The 18124-nt window shown below is 51.1% G+C and overlaps 2 protein-coding genes across 7 annotated transcripts in view; one reads left to right on the forward strand and one right to left on the reverse strand.

The window, feature by feature from the left end:
* Positions 1-8379, reverse strand: part of KIAA0319L (KIAA0319 like) — a 127619-nt gene extending 119240 nt beyond the window's left edge. For 2 of the 6 annotated variants that reach the window (XM_074380505.1, XM_074380504.1), the window contains exons 1-2: positions 7954-8165; positions 5091-5260 (exon numbers count right to left, since the gene is read on the reverse strand). In XM_074380505.1, coding sequence (XP_074236606.1) covers positions 5091-5232 — 142 coding nt within the window. In that variant the 5' untranslated portion in view covers positions 5233-5260; positions 7954-8165. Of the gene's footprint in view, positions 1-5090; positions 5261-7953; positions 8166-8290 lie in introns of those variants that run through there. The other 4 variants (XM_074380503.1, XM_074380502.1, XM_074380501.1 and 1 more) reach the window with 4 other exon arrangements.
* Positions 8380-8405: 26 nt separating this feature from the next.
* NCDN (neurochondrin) lies at positions 8406-17475 on the forward strand. Its single transcript, XM_074380507.1, has 7 exons — positions 8406-8961; positions 9837-9977; positions 11066-12034; positions 13101-13342; positions 13914-14138; positions 14493-14635; positions 15947-17475. The coding sequence occupies exons 1-7, from the start codon at positions 8929-8931 to the stop codon at positions 16381-16383; spliced, it is 2190 nt and encodes a 729-aa protein (XP_074236608.1). The 5' UTR covers positions 8406-8928; the 3' UTR covers positions 16384-17475.
* Positions 17476-18124: the final 649 nt, after the last annotated feature.

Genomic DNA, 18124 nt, shown 5'->3' on the forward strand with positions numbered 1-18124 from the left:
GAGGTAGGGAAATATTAGTACAAGTTTTCATAGCCAATTGTTAGCTTTAGGCCTAAGAACATTAGCCTCAGTGATTCTCCTTGTTTTAGATTTCTAGGGCCAGCTAGGTCCTTGCATCCCCCACAAACATGCACACATAACTCTTCAGATGTATACATTCTTTCTTTATATGTGTTAATATATTTGTTAAGATTTTAGTCAATCTTGTTGGTCTCAAAGTCATTGTGTCTCCTTAAGGTGCCTTTCCATACCTCTGCACTGACTGTGTTGTTTTTAAAGCTTAATTCTCAAAGAACAATTCCCTTATTAGTAATTTATTAATTTATTCAGTCAACAAACATTTCATGCATCTACTATGCGCCAAGCCCTTGGTATTTGCTAGGAATACCCAGCGTAACTAAAAGAGACAACATGTCTGCTCTCAAGAAGCTGGCAATCTATTGTAGAAATTTCCAAATTCCTGGGGTCACTTCCTATTTGTCTCCAGATGAGAATCCCCAGGTCCAAAATACTGTATTTTTCAAGCCACTTAACAATAAAATAAAAAAGAAAAATAGTTATTCAATGGTGCACAAGGAAAACATAGACAGACCATCTTTTATCAAATTGTAATCAGTACTTTGTAACAGTAGGGCTTCAGCACTGAACCCAAAAGTGGAAATAAAAAAGAAGCCCACTATGTATAACACGTGCCTGGGGCTCTACCAAAGATGAAGCAAACTCCTAAGTGGGAAACAGGAGTGGAGGATAACTGCAGAGCTGCCTTAATTTGGTTAGTTTTTCAGAAATAATCCATGAGCTAAATAACAGCAGCAATCAAGAACGTATTTTTTTCTGGAAAAAATGTAAATACTCAGATAAACACTGAATAAGCTCCCACCAATAGGTTTTTGTTGTTATGATTTTGTTGTTGCTTTTTCAGGTAGGTTGTTTTCCCCCTTATAAAAAAAAAAGTATACAAGTATATCAAAGAAAGGCTTGGAAAACATAGAAAAGTACAGAGAGAGAATAATTCCTCCAGTCAAAAAAATATGTATTTTTGTACATCTTGACTGTTTTCTACTATATAATTTTTTCTTTTCAGAAAATTGACACCATATTGAATGTGTAGTTGCATAACTTGATTTTATCATTTAATATTAGGAGCATTTTCCCCATGTACTTTTTTTTAATTAGTAAACTTTTTTTTATTGTAAAGAGACAGGGCCTCACCATGTTGTCCTGGCTGCTCTCAAACCCCTAGGCTCAAGCAATCCTCCCATCTTAGCCCCCTAAGCAGTTGGGACTAGAGACGTGTGCCACCAGACACAGCTTTTCTAAGACTGGATAGTATTCCACCATGTGGAAATGTGAGATTTCACCACTCTCCTCTAATTAAGCAGGTTTTAGGAATATTTTGCAGCACAGAATAGATGAATGTTACTGAATACGTTCATTTACAACTATCTAAATGTATCCTTCAGATAAATTTTTTTTTTTTTTTTGAGTCAGAATTTCCCTCTTGTTGCCCAGGCTGGAGTGCAATGGCACAATGTTGGCTTACTGCAACCTATGCCTCCCGTGTTCAAGCGATTCTCCTGCCTCAGCCTCCCAAGTAGCTGGGATTGCAGGCATGTGCTACCACACCTGGCGAATCTGGTATTTTTAGTAGAGATGGGATTTTTCCATGTTGGCCAGGCTGATCTCAAACTCCTGACCTCAGGTGATCCGTACACCGTGGCCTCCCAAAGTGTTGGGACTAGAGGTGTGAGCCACCGTGCCGGGCCCACATAAATTCTTAAATGAATAATTAAGTCAAAGAATATGAATTTTTTTTAGGGTTCTTGATATTTACGCCAAGAAGTTCTCTGTTCAAACTCTTCAGCACTCTATGAGGATAACGACATCAACCCTTGGTAGTACTAGATATTTTTACTTTAATCTCATTTTAATTTGCAGTTTTGATTGGTGATGAGAATGAACATTTTAAATATGTTCATTTTAATTTCTTGTTTATGGCACTCTGTTTATGCCCTTTATTTTATTAGGATATTGCATTTTTTTTTAATAATGGGAAAGCGCTCCAATTAAATCAAAGTATATAACAAATATGTGTGTCACATGTTGCTTGCATGTTCCCTCAATTTGAATGAACACGCATGGCTCTTGAACTTTTAATTTCCATGGTAACAGCTCCAAATTTTTCTAAAGTAGAACCAGCATAACTTAATCCCCACCAGTACTACTCCTAACACCACCTTTGCACTTCTATACTTAACCGGGGTGCTGTTTTAAGCACCAAGCTCAAAGTTACTAAAGATTTGCACAATGAGCCTATAATGCTGTGTTTAACCAAGTGGTAGACCGGAAAACACAGAAAGACTTGTAATTGCTTCTTTATCCTCCATACTTTGAATCCCTCAAATAACAAGCTGCTTAGCATGATCCTGGGTAAAAAAAAAAAAACCTTTGGTCCTCCAAAACATCACCTGTGTTTGGAAGGCAGAGTAACAAAAAACAAAGAGAATGAGCTCTAGAGTGGACAAACCTGGGTTTAGAATCATAGCTCCATCATGTTCTTGCTGTGTGACCTCAGCCAAGTCATTTTGCCTCTCTAGGCCTCAATTTCCTTATTTATAAAATGAGAAGAAAACTATCTGTTTTAAGGTTATCATGAAGATGAGATAAAGTATATAATGTTTATAATTAGGAGTCTGGTATGTGGTAGGTGTGTTTCAGAAAATGTGATTTACACCAGGCACTGTGGTTGTTGCCTGCAATCCCAGCTATCAGTAGGCCAAAGTTGGAGGATCGACTGAAACCAAGAGTTCGAGACCAGACTGGGCAAAACAGCAAGACCCCATCTCTCTTTTTTTTTTTTTTTTTTTGAGATGGAGTTTCGGGCTCTTGTTACCCAGGGGCTGGAGTGCAATGGCGCGATCTCGGCTCACCGCAACCTCCACCTCCTGGACTCAGGCAATTCTCCTGCCTCAGCCTCCTAAGTAGCTGGGATTACAGGCACGCGCCACCACGCCCAGCTAGTTTTTTGTATTTTTAGTAGAGACGGGTTTCACCATGTTGACCAGGATGGTCTCTATCTCTCGACCTCGTGATCCACCCGCCTCGGCCTCCCAAAGTGCTGGGATTACAGGCTTGAGCCACCGCGCCCGGCAAGACCCCATCTCTTAAAAAAAAATGTAAAAATTAGCCAGACAGCCAGGTGCAATGGCTCATCATCTCTAATCATCAGCACTTTGGGAGGCTGAGGCAGGCAGATCACTTGAGGTCAGGAGTTTGAGACCAGCAGAGCCAACATGACAAAACCCCATCTCTACTTAAAATACAAAAATTAGCTAGGTGTGGTGGTGCATGGTGCACAGCTATAATTCCAGCTACTTGGGAGGCTGAGGCAGGAGAATCACTTGAACCCAGCAGGCGGAGTTTGTAGTGAGCTGAGATTACACCACTGCACTCCAGCCTGGGTGATGGAGTAAAAAAACAAAAACAAAAACAAACAAACAAAAAATTAGTGAAGCATAGTAGCTCATGCCTGGAGGTTGAGGTAAGAGGGCAGCCGGAGCCCAGGAGTTCGAGGCTACAGGCAGCTATGATCACACCACTGCACTCCAGCCTGGGTGACAAGACCTCATTTTTTTAAAAAAGTGATTCTTCCCTACTCTGACAGTGTTAAATCAATTACTTATTTAATTCTAATGATCTTATATAAAATGTTGGCCTGAAATAGTCAGCTGTCCCAGCAAAGTATCATCCGGGGTAAAAAAAAAAACATGTAGATCAGCTTTCTGTCAAGTGTAATTTCCACTGCTATAATTATGCAATCATCAACCATCACTGCAAGACAACAAAAACCCCAAAGCTGATGTTACTGAAATTGCTGAATACAATAATTACTACTGTCTCAAAATCATGACCACCAATTCCTTTTAGAAAAGCAACAGAAATCTTTGTAATTGTAGGAGTAAAAGGCTGATTAGTTATCCCAGACAGTGGTTTCTACAGCAGAAGGTTTTTGGTCACGGGCCAGAATGGCAGCACACTCAGAAATCTTTCTCAAATTGCTGTTTTCTCACACTCACACTCTGAAAGGAACAAGGTCAACAAAAGAACTGAAAAGAAAGAAAGGGCATTCTCTTGAAATTTAGCCTTCTTAGCACTGATTCCTGGCAAGAGGCTTTACCCTGGCAAAATAATCTCTAAGAGGAAATCATAGTCTATGAAATCTGTCAACATAGCCCCTTTCTACGGAAAAACTAAGGAACGTGTTTTTCCTGTACGTGTAGATTCCTTTAGGAAAGGAAAGGAAGTTCAAGACCAGCTTGGGCAAATAGCAAGACTAAACATCAGGCCGGGCGCGGTGGCTCAAGTTTGTAATCCCGGCACTCTGGGAGGCCGAGGCGGGTGGATCACGAGGTCAAGAGATCGAGACCATCCTGGTCAACATGGTGAAACCCCGTCTCTACTAAAAATACAAAAAAATTAGCTGGGCATGGTGGCACGTGCCTGTAATCCCAGCTACTCAGGAGGCTGAGGCAGGAGAACTGCCTGAACCCAGGAGGCGGAGGTTGCGGTGAGCCGAGATCGGGCCATTGCACTCCAGCCTGGGTAACAAGAGCAAAACTCCGTCTCAAAAAAAAAAAAAAAAAACAACTAAACATCTATGTTGAGTGCTGTGCTACGTGCTTTATTTATATTATCCCTCAGATCAAACTATGAGGTAGATATTATCTTTCCTCAAAGATATTAGGTAACTTGCTCAAGGTTTCATAGTCATTAAGTGGAAATATTTCCAGTTCCAGGACCCAGATCTGTCCAACTTTGAAATCTTTTTACTTCCAATAAACCTTTATCAAGTCTTAAAACGGTTATGCCAATTCTCCCTTATGAAAAGGAATCCAATTTAAATTCTGATTCCAAAACAAAACAAATAAATAAACCCAACATACTGAGTATTCACCAAAAGAATGACCATTTCTGTCAATTAGCAAATTGCTTTTCTGCCTCCCAATAGTCCTTAAAATGAACTGACAGACTCACATGAAGTGCCCTTTAAGAAAAAAAAAAAAATCGTAAACCTATAAAGAAAATGGTACCTGTTGACAACCACAGAACACTGAAGAAAAAGCAAGTATAAAACAGGTACAGGCTTCTCAACCACTTCGCAGATGTCTGCCAATAATATCCTGATAAAATCCAGGAAGCAGCTCTTGGCTTGACTCCCAGCCTCTTCTCCATGGCCTTCCAGACAGGCAGAACCAGTACACTAGAAGGACAGAAAGAGAGGAAATTACATGCCAAGTAATTAATAATTGATTCCTGGAAATGAGGAATGCTAGTGAATGTGACAGATTAAGAAAAAGAAAAATTTCAAGTTTGTCTTTAACAGCTCAACACTGCCTATAAATTTTAAACCTGGACTTTGAGGTAGCTATAATTACCTCAGTAACAACATAGCAAGGGATATGAAATGAATCCACTAAAAAGTGAAACACTTTATATTCCCTTTTTAAAAAAAATCTACCAGTAAATCACCTATGTGGTAGAATGGAAAGAGCACCACCCTGCAAACAAGATCAGAGTTTTATTTGCAGTTCTGCTACTAACAGCTTTGTGACTTTGACCAAATACACTTTCTTACCTATGAGAAGAAGAGGTTGCACCCTCAGAGGTAAAGTAACCTGAGGGTTATATCTGGCCCAGTATTTTTAAAATTTCTGAACGCAAATGTCTGCAGGCAGGAAATGCACTCTCCAGTCTGCTACTGTCCCCACCCACCACCATTATCTTAAAAACATATTCAATTTACACCTCAGTGCTACCCACCCCAATCCCTGCATTCAACAAATATTTACGTCACGCACTATGCTGCCTACTCCAGAATCTAGGGGCTGGATGATTTAGGTCTCTTCCAGCAGAAAAACTCATTTGCCATAAATTTCTTCCCTCTTATACAACTTTGGGATATTGTCTAAATTATTACATAAATATTGGCAACATTATGAGGGTTGACTGAGTTCTGAAGAAGCAATTCAAAAACTTCTGTCCAACTATGTACCTGTCATCTACATCCAGCAAATGACACAGGCTGCCAACCCCTAACTCCTATCCACGGCCAGCCTACAGGGAGATCAGCATTGCCTGGGCTGGATACCAATGCTGACTAATACCAGGAAACAGACACAGACATACACACAGCTGCAAAACTGAGGTGCGGCCCACCCAAGAAAAGGCTTTCAGAGCCATACGCATTTGAAGGACTCTATCGTTCTCATTCACTTCCATCCATTCCTATTTCTAGTTGTTTTGCAGTTGTATTTCACGGAGCAGGGGGCAGAAAGGAGGTGTGTGGGCCACAGACATGTTCAAGAGATTATGAAATGGAGCCTAAGTTAGAAAGTACATCCAGCAACTCCTCTAGCCTCCCAAGATGGAACAAGTGAGTATGCATGTGTGTGTGTGTGTGTGTGTGTGTGTGTGTGTGTGTGTGTGTGTATGAATCTTACCCAATACATTTCTGCCCACCACAAAAGGATTTAAAACTCAAGGTGACTCAACACCTGTCATCAATAGCCTGACAGGTGGGTGGGAGAAGCAGAAAAGAAATGAATAGCTTTTGAAAAATGGAGTAATAAACACCATTGGACTAACAAGTTGATTAGAAGTGCAATGTCTAGCAAATCCTGCATAAGAAAAAGGCAGTTAATTTAATCTGAACTCCTAACCAGTCATTCCTCTGAAACCTATAATTGCCTAAGGGCACAAATCACTGCTAGGGTCCAGTTAGTCTTGCTGACCAAAGGCAAGAATAACACCACATCACCAAGATCCAAATGGTTTGTTATTGAATCAAAGGGTAACAACCCAGGGAGGGAACACACACCCCCACAATACTTGACAAATGAAAATCTAGAAAAGCTCACAATAGTTCTGGCATTTAGGGCGTTACAAGTACACCCAAAATAAAAGCACTCTCTGTTGCAGCAGCTGCTCAGACAGAACAGGGGGTAATGTTTACTTAATACTTCAGGTTGATGGGGGCTGTATCATAGTTCAGTCTGTCAGCTACATACGTGGAACTCCATTTATGTACACAGCGATAAGATATGTTTGAACAACGACGGAGCACGTCTGAAACAGCCTATTCAGTTGGTATGAGTAATCGAAAATAAAGCTCTCTTTTAAAAAGTCTCAGCTACTTGGAAAAGTAACAGAACAGACTGCCATGAATAGCTTTGCTTATATTTGCAGACATTGTTTTCCAAATAGCTGGAAAAATGAACAGATTGTTCTGGGAGGTCGTCTTTCCAACTTGTTTCTAGTTTTCAGTCTGTTAATCACAGAAGAAAGCACAAGGAGAGTCAGCTAATGCTTGTCACTAACTGCAACTACTGTCGGTTGGACACAACCGAGACCAGAAGCCAACGCTTTCCCGGAATCCCGCCAGAGGTTATCAATTTGGACTTCCTTCATTTCACCTTTGTGCTGACTGCAGCCACTATAGGACCCTCTGTGGGGCATAATTTCCAAAATCCTAAATGAGGCAGGCTTCACGTTATAATAGACGCATCGTGCTCAACCCCGTTCCCTCTTTATTCGGCATCAACTTTCTATCTCGGTGGGGAGGCCAAACATCAGAGACAGTCACTAAAGGCTAGGGTGCAGAGGTCGAAGGTGGAAGCAGGACGGCAGCGTCCCGAACCCTGGCTGTCTGCCTGGCTGTCAGGGAACGGAGGAGGCTGCCTGACTAGGCCCGGGCCCGAGAGAAGCGGGGTTCAGCCTGGGACCCAAGCTGCGCACCTGCAAGGCCAGAAGCAGCTGGCTGCCCTGGCCGAGCCTGGGACGCCACCTCCGGACCCAACATCCGGCCAGCGCACCCGCTGGCATCGCCCGTCCCGCTAGTCCCTCCCCTGAGCCCAAGGTCCTCGGCCTGGCAGCCAGCCGCCCCCGGCCACCTACCGGGGCTCAGGGCCACATAGCGGGGCCCCGGCTCTCGGCGGCCTCCGCCTCCTCCGGGTCCATGGGCTCGGGGACCCCAACCTTCGTTCCCCTCACCCGGAGGAGGAAGAGGAAGAAGGTAGTGCGGGCTCCCCACCCGGACAGCTACCTCTCGCCTCAGCCTCCCTGGACAGCGACGGCGGCCGGAAACGCCGCCTCCTCTCACCTCCCAGGGACCGACCCGGAAACACACTCTCCATGCTAACCAAGCCCTCCCGCCCCTCCCCCGGGAAGCGCAATGCCGGCCACGAGCCCAAGGGGGATGTGGGGCAGTGCTCCGGCGGGTAGAACTACGCACAAGCGAAGGAATCTGGGCCCCCAGCCTCTCGCCGCCCGCTCTCCAGAGGCAGTCTGCACCTTGCCTCCTTCGCGTGAGCCTCAGGCCCCAGACTCGGGCAATACCCACAAGCAAGATGGCGGCAACGGCGGCACCCCCTACGGCTTAGCGTCCTGACTTGCCATTGGCCAGAGCCCCGAGTGAAGCAGCCGCGGATTGGTCGAGAGCGATGCGGGGGTGGGGGTGGAGCTGCAGCAGGCTGGAGCCAGGAGTGGGCAACGCGGCGTGAGCAGCGGCCCGAGGCTCCCGGAGCATCGCGCTGGTAGAAGACTTCGCCGCTCGGGGCCGCAGCCTGGTGAGCTCAGCCCCCTTCAGGCCCTCCCCTGCATCCCAGCCGGGGCCTCTCCGAGCCGGCGCTGATCGATGCCGACACACCCCGGGGACCCTATCGCGACTCCATCGCACCATATCGCGACACCATCGTGCCCTGTCGAGACTCCATTTTGTCACAGCCCTTTTCAATATATATCTTTTTTAAAAATTTGCCCAGTCATCTTTGGGGGCTGTCTCCCATGTCGTGATTTTGACGTGATCTCTCCGTGACATCACCGCGCCATCGTGAAGTGTGATCTCATCGCCGCCCTGTCGTGACTTCATCAATGTCGTGTTGTGACCTGGCGGCGGCGGGACAGGTGGTGACCGCCAGGAACCCTCCTCCCCTTCTCATCTCCCCATCTCAGCAGCCCTGCTTCGATTATCCGGCTTTTGGATTCTCCGTTGTCCTGGAAACTATCCGGGACCCCCTCTGGCTTCTCCAGCCCCTGCCGGCATCCACAGGCTGGTAGCGGGACGGGGAGGGCGAGAAGAGGGAGCGCAAGGGGTTAATTCTGCTGCTGCCGCTGCTGCTGCAGCCTCTACCCGAGGGAGGGAAAGGAGAGGAGGCAAAGAGCCTGCGGGGGCGACTGAGAGCCCTGGCTGGAGGGGTGGGGTCCCCAGAGGGGCCTCCAAGCCTTCCTTGGTGAGCACCTTGTATTCTCACTTCTCCTGAAGCTTATCTCTGCCTCCGAAGAAGAAAGGGGAAAGGAAGCTTAGGGTGTCCTTTTCTCCCATGTCAGCCTGAGTCCGGATAATCGAACTTCACCCATGTATGTCTCCATTCCTCCCTGTCTGTCCTCACCACTCACTTCCTCTGTGCCCCTATGGAGGGAGATAAAAGCCAGCCTCTGGTGCCAGGGGGACAGCTGAGCAGTGGGGCCAGCCCCCGCCCACCCCCAGGAGACTGGTGAGGAGAGCTGTCCAGCTGAGCAGCAGCATGCATGGTCCTTCTTTCCCGCTTTCTGGAGGTGACCTTGGACCAGGGTCCCTTCTTCATCCCTAAGGACTTGCAGATCCAGCCCCTTAAAGGGACTTCCCCAGGGGAGGTCAGTCCTGAGGAACCCATCCCTCCAGATCCTCTGCTCCGCTCCCTGTGTGCTAATCCCTCCCTCCCTCCATCCTCCACTCTCACCCCCACCCCACCCCCGTCCCTCCTCTGCAGAGGGATGCTCAGTCCCTCTTGTGTTCACAGTTGGGCAAGGCGGGCATCATGGCCTCGGATTGCGAGCCAGCTCTGAACCAGGCAGAGGGCCGAAACCCCACCCTGGAGCGCTACCTGGGAGCCCTCCGTGAGGCCAAGAATGACAGCGAGCAGTTTGCAGCCCTGCTGCTAGTAAGGAACTGGCTGAGAATTGGGAGGTGGGAAGGGCTGGGTGGTTGGGCCTCCAAGGAATGGGGTCAGTGAGTCCCCAAGGATACGTTGGTAGTGCCAGCAAGCCTGTTGGCACCAAAGAAGACCAAGACCCCTACCTTTGTGCTCTTTTTTGCTCCCCTGAGAATGGGGGCAAAGGGGAGAAGGGGACTGAATAAGGCTGTGGCACTAGGGGCCTTGGAGGAGGCTGCCTGGGTCTGTTTTCTGGGGCGTCCCAGAGCAGATGGGAGCTGACTCATAGGGTAACAGCAGCAGGTAGTAACTAGTGCAGAGTACTTGAGGGCTGGAGATGATTGTTCCAGGCCTGGAGAGAGTAGCAGGGCTGGAAGTGGCTGGGGAAGGGTCCTGGGGAGGGTCAGGATGGCAGTAGGTAGGTTAAGGAAAGGGAGCTGGTTCCGGGCTTAGCCTTGTTGGAGGAACCCAAGCTGGGGACAGCAGAGCAGGAGCTGCAGTGCTAGGAAGGGGGGGGTTGGTGTGTGGGGGGTGAAGGGAGGAGGGAGTACAGCCGCTGCTTGTTTGCCATGGCAACAAGGAGAAGGCTCTGGAGTCAAGGGCTGACACTGCAGCAGAGGAGGTGTTTAGGTGAAATGTAAGGGGAAATGTTTTGACAGGCGGAGCGCCGAGACACAGGAGCCATTTCCCCTGAGAAGGTGGCAGAAATGGATCGGGGACTTCTCTGGAGGGAGCAATTAAGGAAGGACCCCAAATCCTTGGGGAATCTTAAACACTGAGTTCTAAGCCCCTTCCATCGCAGGTTGTGGGCATTTAGACATCAGGAAGAACTTTTCCTCTGGCCAGGTGTTGAAATGCTCAAATGAATGGTTGAGGAAGACTAGACCTCACTTCTATGGGATAGTCACAGATGAGAGGGATCCCAGAGGTCACATTTATGTGTGTCTAAGGAGAATAAGGGAGCTGGATGAAATGACCCCAGATGAGTCCTGTTGCATAACCTTATCCTGCTAGTCCTCAGTGCCCCGGGGTGCAGGAAAGGGACAGTCTTTGCCACTTCTTCCTTTCATCCTGATGATAGCGCATACCCCTTGTAGGTGACCAAGGCAGTGAAAGCAGGTGACATAGATGCCAAAACCCGGCGGCGGATCTTCGATGCTGTTGGTTTCACCTTCCCCAATCGTCTCCTGACCACCAAGGAGGCACCAGATGGCTGCCCTGACCACGTCCTCCGGGCTTTAGGCGTGGCCCTGCTGGCCTGCTTCTGCAGTGACCCCGAACTGGCCGTCCATCCCCAAGTCCTGAACAAGATTCCCATTCTTAGCACCTTCCTCACAGCTCGAGGGGACCCGGACGATGCTGCCCGCCGCTCCATGATTGACGACACCTACCAGTGCCTGACGGCTGTAGCAGGCACACCCAGAGGGCCTCGGCACCTCATTGCTGGTGGCACCGTGTCTGCCCTATGCCAGGCATACCTGGGGCATGGCTATGGCTTTGACCAGGCCCTGGCACTCCTGGTGGGGCTCCTGGCTGCTGCTGAGACACAGTGCTGGAAGGAGGCAGAGCCCGACCTGCTGGCCGTGTTGCGGGGCCTCAGTGAGGATTTCCAGAAAGCTGAGGATGCCAGCAAGTTTGAGCTCTGCCAGCTGCTGCCCCTCTTTTTGCCCCCGACAACCGTGCCCCCTGAATGCTACCGGGATCTGCAGGCTGGGCTGGCACGCATCCTGGGAAGCAAGCTGAGCTCCTGGCAGCGCAACCCTGCACTGAAGCTGGCAGCCCGCCTGGCACACGCCTGCGGCTCCGACTGGATCCCAGCGGGCAGCTCTGGGAGCAAGTTCCTGGCCCTGCTGGTGAATCTGGCGTGCGTGGAAGTGCGGCTGGCACTGGAGGAGACGGGCACAGAGGTGAAAGAAGATGTGGTGACCGCTTGCTATGCCCTCATGGAGTTGGGGATCCAGGAATGCACTCGTTGTGAGCAGTCACTGCTCAAGGAGCCACAGAAGGTGCAGCTCGTGAGCGTCATGAAGGAGGCCATAGGGGCTGTCATCCACTACCTGCTACAGGTGAGTGTGCAGTGACCCACAGAGGGGGCCCAGCATGGGGGTAGCCAGTGCTGGAGCTGGGAGGCAAGCGGGAGGGGAACCATGGGGAGACAGTGAAGCTGCATGTCCACACAAGCTGATACTGTAGCCAGCACTCCAGGGAGTAGCGTGCGGCCCAACCTCCCTCTCTCTCCCTCCCTCCACACAAGCACCATACCACACACCATATGTGCACTCACATCACAGTACACACACACAACACAGTAACCTCCCACTCAAACGCTCCCCCCAGTACACATACACTACACGCCACACACCTCTCCCCAACACATGCACACAAAATTGAAGCAGCCTGTTCTGCTCACTCCACAGCATTATTTTATATGCGCATACACCCAAACTTCCAGCAGTGCAAGGAAGCGAAGCAGAGCCGCCTGGTTCCAGGCCTCTGGAGAGGTCCGGCTAGATCAGTTTGTCTGCCCTGGCTACATCCCCTCCTGCCTTCCCGCCTGAGAAGCCAGCTGTCCTGTCCCACAGGGATTCAGTCACAACTCTGGTCTCTAATGGCCTGCTCCAGCTGCTGAGCTCACCAGCCATATATTCCACACACCGTGCTAAGCTCATGTCTTTTTTCTGATTTAGCTCAAAAGAGAGCATCCCCTCCTGTACACGGTAGCCAGGAACCTGCCCTCCCGCCCCAGGTCAGAGCTGCTGTAAAGGGCGTGTGACTTAGCTTTTGATCTGTGAATTTCCTTCTAGCCTTGAGACACTTTAGAGGTAGGGAGATAGGGAGATGTGACTGGAGCCTCAGCAAGTACAGGGGCATGTCACTCAGTTCACTCAGGCCCGGTTCACTTAGCCAACGCGCATGGAGGGCCCCACTCACTCTGTGCCAGGCCCTCATATGTGTCCCTACCATGTGTTGGGTGCTGGGTTCATGGGACAGAATAAGGGTTGGGGCCTGCCTTTGAAAGGCTCACAGGCCAGAATTCCCTTCTAGTTGTATTATTTCTAGCTGGCTGGCCTCTGGCAAGGCAGGGGAGGGTCTCTGGTCCTGCTCCATCTCAAGGGGGTCCTGTGGCAACAGGTGGGGTCAGAGAAGCAGAAGGAGCCCTTTGTGTTTGCCTCCGTGCGGATCCTGGGTGCCTGGCTGGCTGAGGAGACCTCATCTTTGCGTAAGGAGGTGTGCCAGCTACTGCCCTTCCTCGTCCGCTATGCCAAGACCCTCTACGAGGAGGCCGAGGAGGCCAATGACCTTACCCAGCAGGTGGCCAACCTGGCCATCTCCCCCACCACCCCAGGGCCCACCTGGCCAGGAGACGCTCTCCGGTGAGTCTGTAGTTATAGTCTGTCCGGCTAGATCGTTCTACAGAAAAGTATAACACAAGGACACCCCTCCCTACAAACTGGGCTGTGCCAGGCTTCCTGATTGGGCCATGAGATTTCCCTTAGGGTTATTTCTGTTTGTTTTGGGGGGCTTGTTCCCACAGGACTCCTCGGCTGCCAAGTGTCACTTGCCAACCCCAGATTTCTCAGTTAAAAGCGAACTTATACTTATTGAGCACCTACTGCGAGCCAGGTATTTTGCTATACCCTTTACCAAAACGATCTCATTTGGTCCATGTGGTAAATCTAACATAAGTCTCGTTCACATATGAAAGATGAGGAAATTGAGGCTCATAGAGATTAAAGTCACTTGCCCATAGTCACACCTTGTGGCAGAGCCCAAGTTTGGTCATGGGTTGTGCGACTCCGAAGCTTGTACTTTTTCTGTAGTACCTGTGAGGATGTGTCCTTCTCCCCTACTTCCATTTCTCTGAGGCAAGGTGCCCTAAAAAGGGAATCTGTGTGCCTTCATCTCTCCCAACCCCACACATATCTGTCCCTTCCACATCCCCAGGCTCCTCCTGCCGGGCTGGTGCCACCTGACTGTGGAAGATGGGCCCCGGGAGATCCTGATCAAGGAAGGGGCCCCCTCGCTTCTGTGCAAGTATTTCCTGCAGCAGTGGGAGCTCACATCCCCTGGCCACGACACCTCAGTGCTGCCCGACAGCGTGGAGATTGGCCTGCAGACCTGCTGCCACATCTTCCTCAACCTTGTGGTCACCGCACCGGGGCTGATCAAGTGAGGGGCTCGGGAGAGGTGGTGGGGGAGGCGGCCGGCGGAGGCAAAGGTGGCTGCCCAGTTGCCTCAATTCCCAGTCTCCTACTTTGCCCTCCGTGTCTATGGATTTCTGTTAGTGGTAGCATGGGGGTCTCAGAGTAGATACAACCAGCTCCACATGAGGATTTGGCATATCTGGAAGCCCCAGGTACTATCTCAGCGTGTCTACCTGCTCCAATCTCTGCCCCCCCCCCAGCTGCTATGTTTGGGGCCCAAAGTTAATTCTTCACCCAGCTGCCTAATTTCTTGCCAGGGGCTTGATCTGGCTCTGCTAGACCCCCACCTACCTTCATCCTTCCTCTCTTTCTTCTCCAGGCGTGACGCCTGCTTCACATCTCTCATGAACACCCTGATGACGTCGCTACCCGCACTAGTGCAGCAACAGGGAAGGCTGCTTCTGGCTGCTAACGTGGCCACCCTGGGCCTCCTCATGGCCCGGCTCCTTAGCACCTCTCCAGGTAAGACCTGGGCACCCAGTCCTAACGGGTGAGGGCAGAACACCCGGGTGGACCTCCTGTGTTTGGGGCAAAAGTCACCATTTTCAGAAGATGGTTTTGCAGAATTTTCTAATCAAGAGGAAATCTTTGCAGTGTATCTCCATCCCCCACCCCCACCTTTCTTCCCAAAATGCTAACATTCTCTTTCTTCTGAAGACTTTTAAGGCAAGGTCTGGTGGGTGTTAAGCACAGGCCTGCTCACAGGCACAGGCATAGGCACCTGGAATCCCTGGCAGCCTCAGGAATCTGAATCCAGTGTTTTCAAGGTGGAGCCGCCCCCACCCAGGCCTTGAGTCAGAAACCTGACTTCCTTCCATTGATGTTTTTCTCTGCTCTGCTCGGCACCCCACCCCCGTCAGTGACAGGCTTCAGCACTTGGTGTCCTTTTATGCACACCTTCTCCCTAGCTCTGCCTCACTCTGGCTGTTTGCAGGGGAAGGGACTTCCCCTCCAGCCCCGGCAGCCCTGTGTGTCTCCCACTTTGGCCGTGGGTGTCTGCTTGGGTCCCTCTGTCCCTGCCTGTTCCCTGTGCCCCATCTGTCAGGTTGTAGGAGCTGAGCAGATGCCTGGGAACAGGGCGTAACGGACCCGTACCCTCCACTGCCTCTGTGTTCCTTGTGTGGAGATCCCAGCGGGCTCCCCAGCCATGGGAAGGGGCACACGTCCCTCTGCACCAGGAGCCCACTCTGCATTCAGTCCCGGGCTGCATCTCCAACAGCCTCCAGTGTCACGGTCCCAGTTCTGGCTCACCCACAAATACCACCAGGTTAGGCTGACAGCCTCCTGGAGAGCACCTGCAGTGTGAGGGTCACCCCCTGTGCGGCTGGTAAGCAAAGCCGGGTCACTCGCTCATGTTCCTCTCTGGCGCCCTCTTCTGGCCCAAGGATCAAACTGATGCAGCCCCCTTGGCCGGTGTTGGAGCTGTGTGTGCAGAACCCTGAGGGGCTCTCTCTCACATCTGACTCTGGCTCACCCCCACCTCCTGTGCCAGTAGAGGTCTTGGTGCTTGAGTCTACCAAGATGATCACATTTAATTCTCAAAAGAAATTTCTAAGATGAGCACTATTGGCCCCATTTTACGAGTGGAGAAACAGACTCAGAAAGGTTAATTACCTGTCACACAGTGAGCATTAGAGGTAGGGTTTGAACACAGGCAGTATGATTCCAGGCTGTGCCCTGGCTCCTGTGTGTGTCCACACAGTGGGCTAGGGAAAGGTCGAGCACAGCAGCTGGCCTGTCTGGTTCATGCCCCGCTCCCTCCATGCCTTACAGCTCTTCAGGGAACACCAGCATCTCGAGGGTTCTTCGCAGCCGCCATCCTCTTCCTATCGCAATCCCACGTGGCACGGGCCACCCCGGGCTCAGACCAGGCAGTGCTAGCCCTGTCCCCTGAATACGAGGGCATCTGGGCCGACCTGCAGGAGCTCTGGTTCCTGGGCATGCAGGCCTTCACTGGCTGTGTGCCGCTGCTGCCCTGGCTGGCCCCCGCTGCCCTGCGCTCCCGCTGGCCGCAGGAGCTGCTCCAGCTCCTAGGCAGCGTCAGCCCCAACTCTGTCAAGCCCGAGATGGTGGCCGCCTATCAGGGTGTCCTGGTGGAGTTGGCGCGGGCCAATCGGCTGTGCCGGGAGGCCATGAGGCTGCAGGCAGGTGAGGAGACGGCCAGCCACTACCGCATGGCCGCCTTGGAGCAGTGCCTGTCAGAGCCCTGAGGGGTGTCCACCGGGGACAGACCCGGGGGCGGGCAGCGAGGGAAGGAGGGAGGAGGCATCTTCCCTGAAGCCCCCAAACTAGAACCCCCCTCCCCAGACTTCCCCCCCAAAACACCCCAGCTTTCTGGCTTTTCTGAGGGCAAGGGTATGGTGCCCACCCCTCAAGTGTAAGGAACTGCGTTCCGCCCCTCAGGCCCCCACGGGGGCAGGGATCGGCTTGGAAATCAACGTGGTTGTCCCCGCCAGGCCGGGGAAGGTTGGAGCAGCCCCCAGGGAGGGGGGCACTAGGTATCATTGTGCCCGATGTCTGGCTCCCCCGCAGGAGGGAGGCTCCAAGGTAGGACAGGGCTGACAGGAGCAGACTGCCTCAGCCCATGTGCCCTGCCGGCCAGGGCGTGGGCTCCCCTTGGCTGTGGTGCCTCCTCTGGCCCCCCAGGTCCACGTCCTTTGAAATTGGCCCCTTGGCTCTTACCCTTGGCTCCCTTGGGCAGAGAGCAGGCTTAGGCCATTGACATCGCAGTTCTTCCTATCAACTTCAGTGACCCAGGGTCTGAACTGCCCCCATCCTAGGGTGACCTGGGGCAAACAGGCCTGGTAGGGGGTGGGGAAACCTCCTTCCACCTGAGCTTGCTGGAAGGGATCCAGAAGTCCCTGGGCCCAGATCTTTAAACCTTTGTGTCATGTTGCAGCAGAGTGACGATGGGGGTTAGGGGGTTATTTCTTTTGCCTGTCCTTCTCCCTGCTTGGACACCTGAGCATCTGATTCCTTTCCCCCTGGTGCCATCTGGCCTGGCTGGAGCCAGGAACAGGAGGGACACTTCCCCAGAATCCGCATGTTTCCCCAGTGATTGCACCCCACTGCCATCGTGGTGCCTGGCTTTAACTCCCATCCCTGCTATGACTCCTCTCTGCAGAGAGACGCGACTGGCGGCTCCAGCAGGGACTACCTTTCTTATGAACCCGGGGGACCCCCACACACACACCTGATCCCTTGCTTCCCTGCCCCCTGCCCTCCCCCAGTGCGTTCTGTGATCACCAAGTTCAAAGCTGTGCACATGTGGACACTTAATAAATGTTCATTGGTGACGAGAAGCCTCCTGCGTGGTCTACCCTGCACCTGCTCTCTCTCTTCCAGGCTCCATCAGTTCACAGCACAGCTGCCAGGTACTGAACACACGTCCTGCTAAACACATCATGACTCTTACCTCATTCAGCCCTTCCAAGAATCCTCTGAAGGGTTCTGATTTTACAAAGCAACTTCGGCATGGATAAGTGCTTTGCTGAAGGTGTTGCAGCTAGTTGGTGCCAGAGCCAGGACTCCACGCAGGCCGTCCGACGCCCCAGCCCACAGCTTTCATTGTACGGCAGGTTCCCAAACTCATGTTGACGGGGTCAGGCCTCGTGGGGGCTCTGGTGCTCTTAAGTACAGATGAAGCCCTGCACCCCCCTCTATGTTACTGGGTTGCTGCCAAGTGGCACTGCCATATCCAATTGTTAAAGAAGTCAGGAATCCTGATTTTTATGTGAAACCCAACTTTTGAATGTCAGTAACAATCTTTAATTAAGTAACTACTGACCCAACAAAACATGCAGGCCAAATGTAGCTTTCAGGTTACCAGCTGCTGATCTTCTATGCCAAGTGAGAAGGCAGAGGGCTTCAGAGCTTATGCCAAGTGAGAAGGCAGAGGGCCTCAGAGCTTCAGCAGGAGATGAGCCAGGCACCCACTGCCTCACCAGTCCT

This window comes from Saimiri boliviensis, chromosome 11, assembly GCF_048565385.1.
Source record: "Saimiri boliviensis isolate mSaiBol1 chromosome 11, mSaiBol1.pri, whole genome shotgun sequence".
Classification (NCBI taxonomy): Eukaryota; Metazoa; Chordata; class Mammalia; order Primates; family Cebidae; genus Saimiri; species Saimiri boliviensis.

Bases quoted from the DNA above. Each gene is read 5' to 3' on its own strand.
- NCDN (XM_074380507.1), top strand. From the start codon at position 8,929: ATGTCGTGTTGTGACCTGGCGGCGGCGGGACAG. The intron at 8,962-9,836 runs GTGGTGACCGCC...TTGTGTTCACAG, and splicing joins ACCTGGCGGCGGCGGGACAG to TTGGGCAAGGCGGGCATCAT. The intron at 12,035-13,100 runs GTGAGTGTGCAG...CTGTGGCAACAG, and splicing joins TCATCCACTACCTGCTACAG to GTGGGGTCAGAGAAGCAGAA.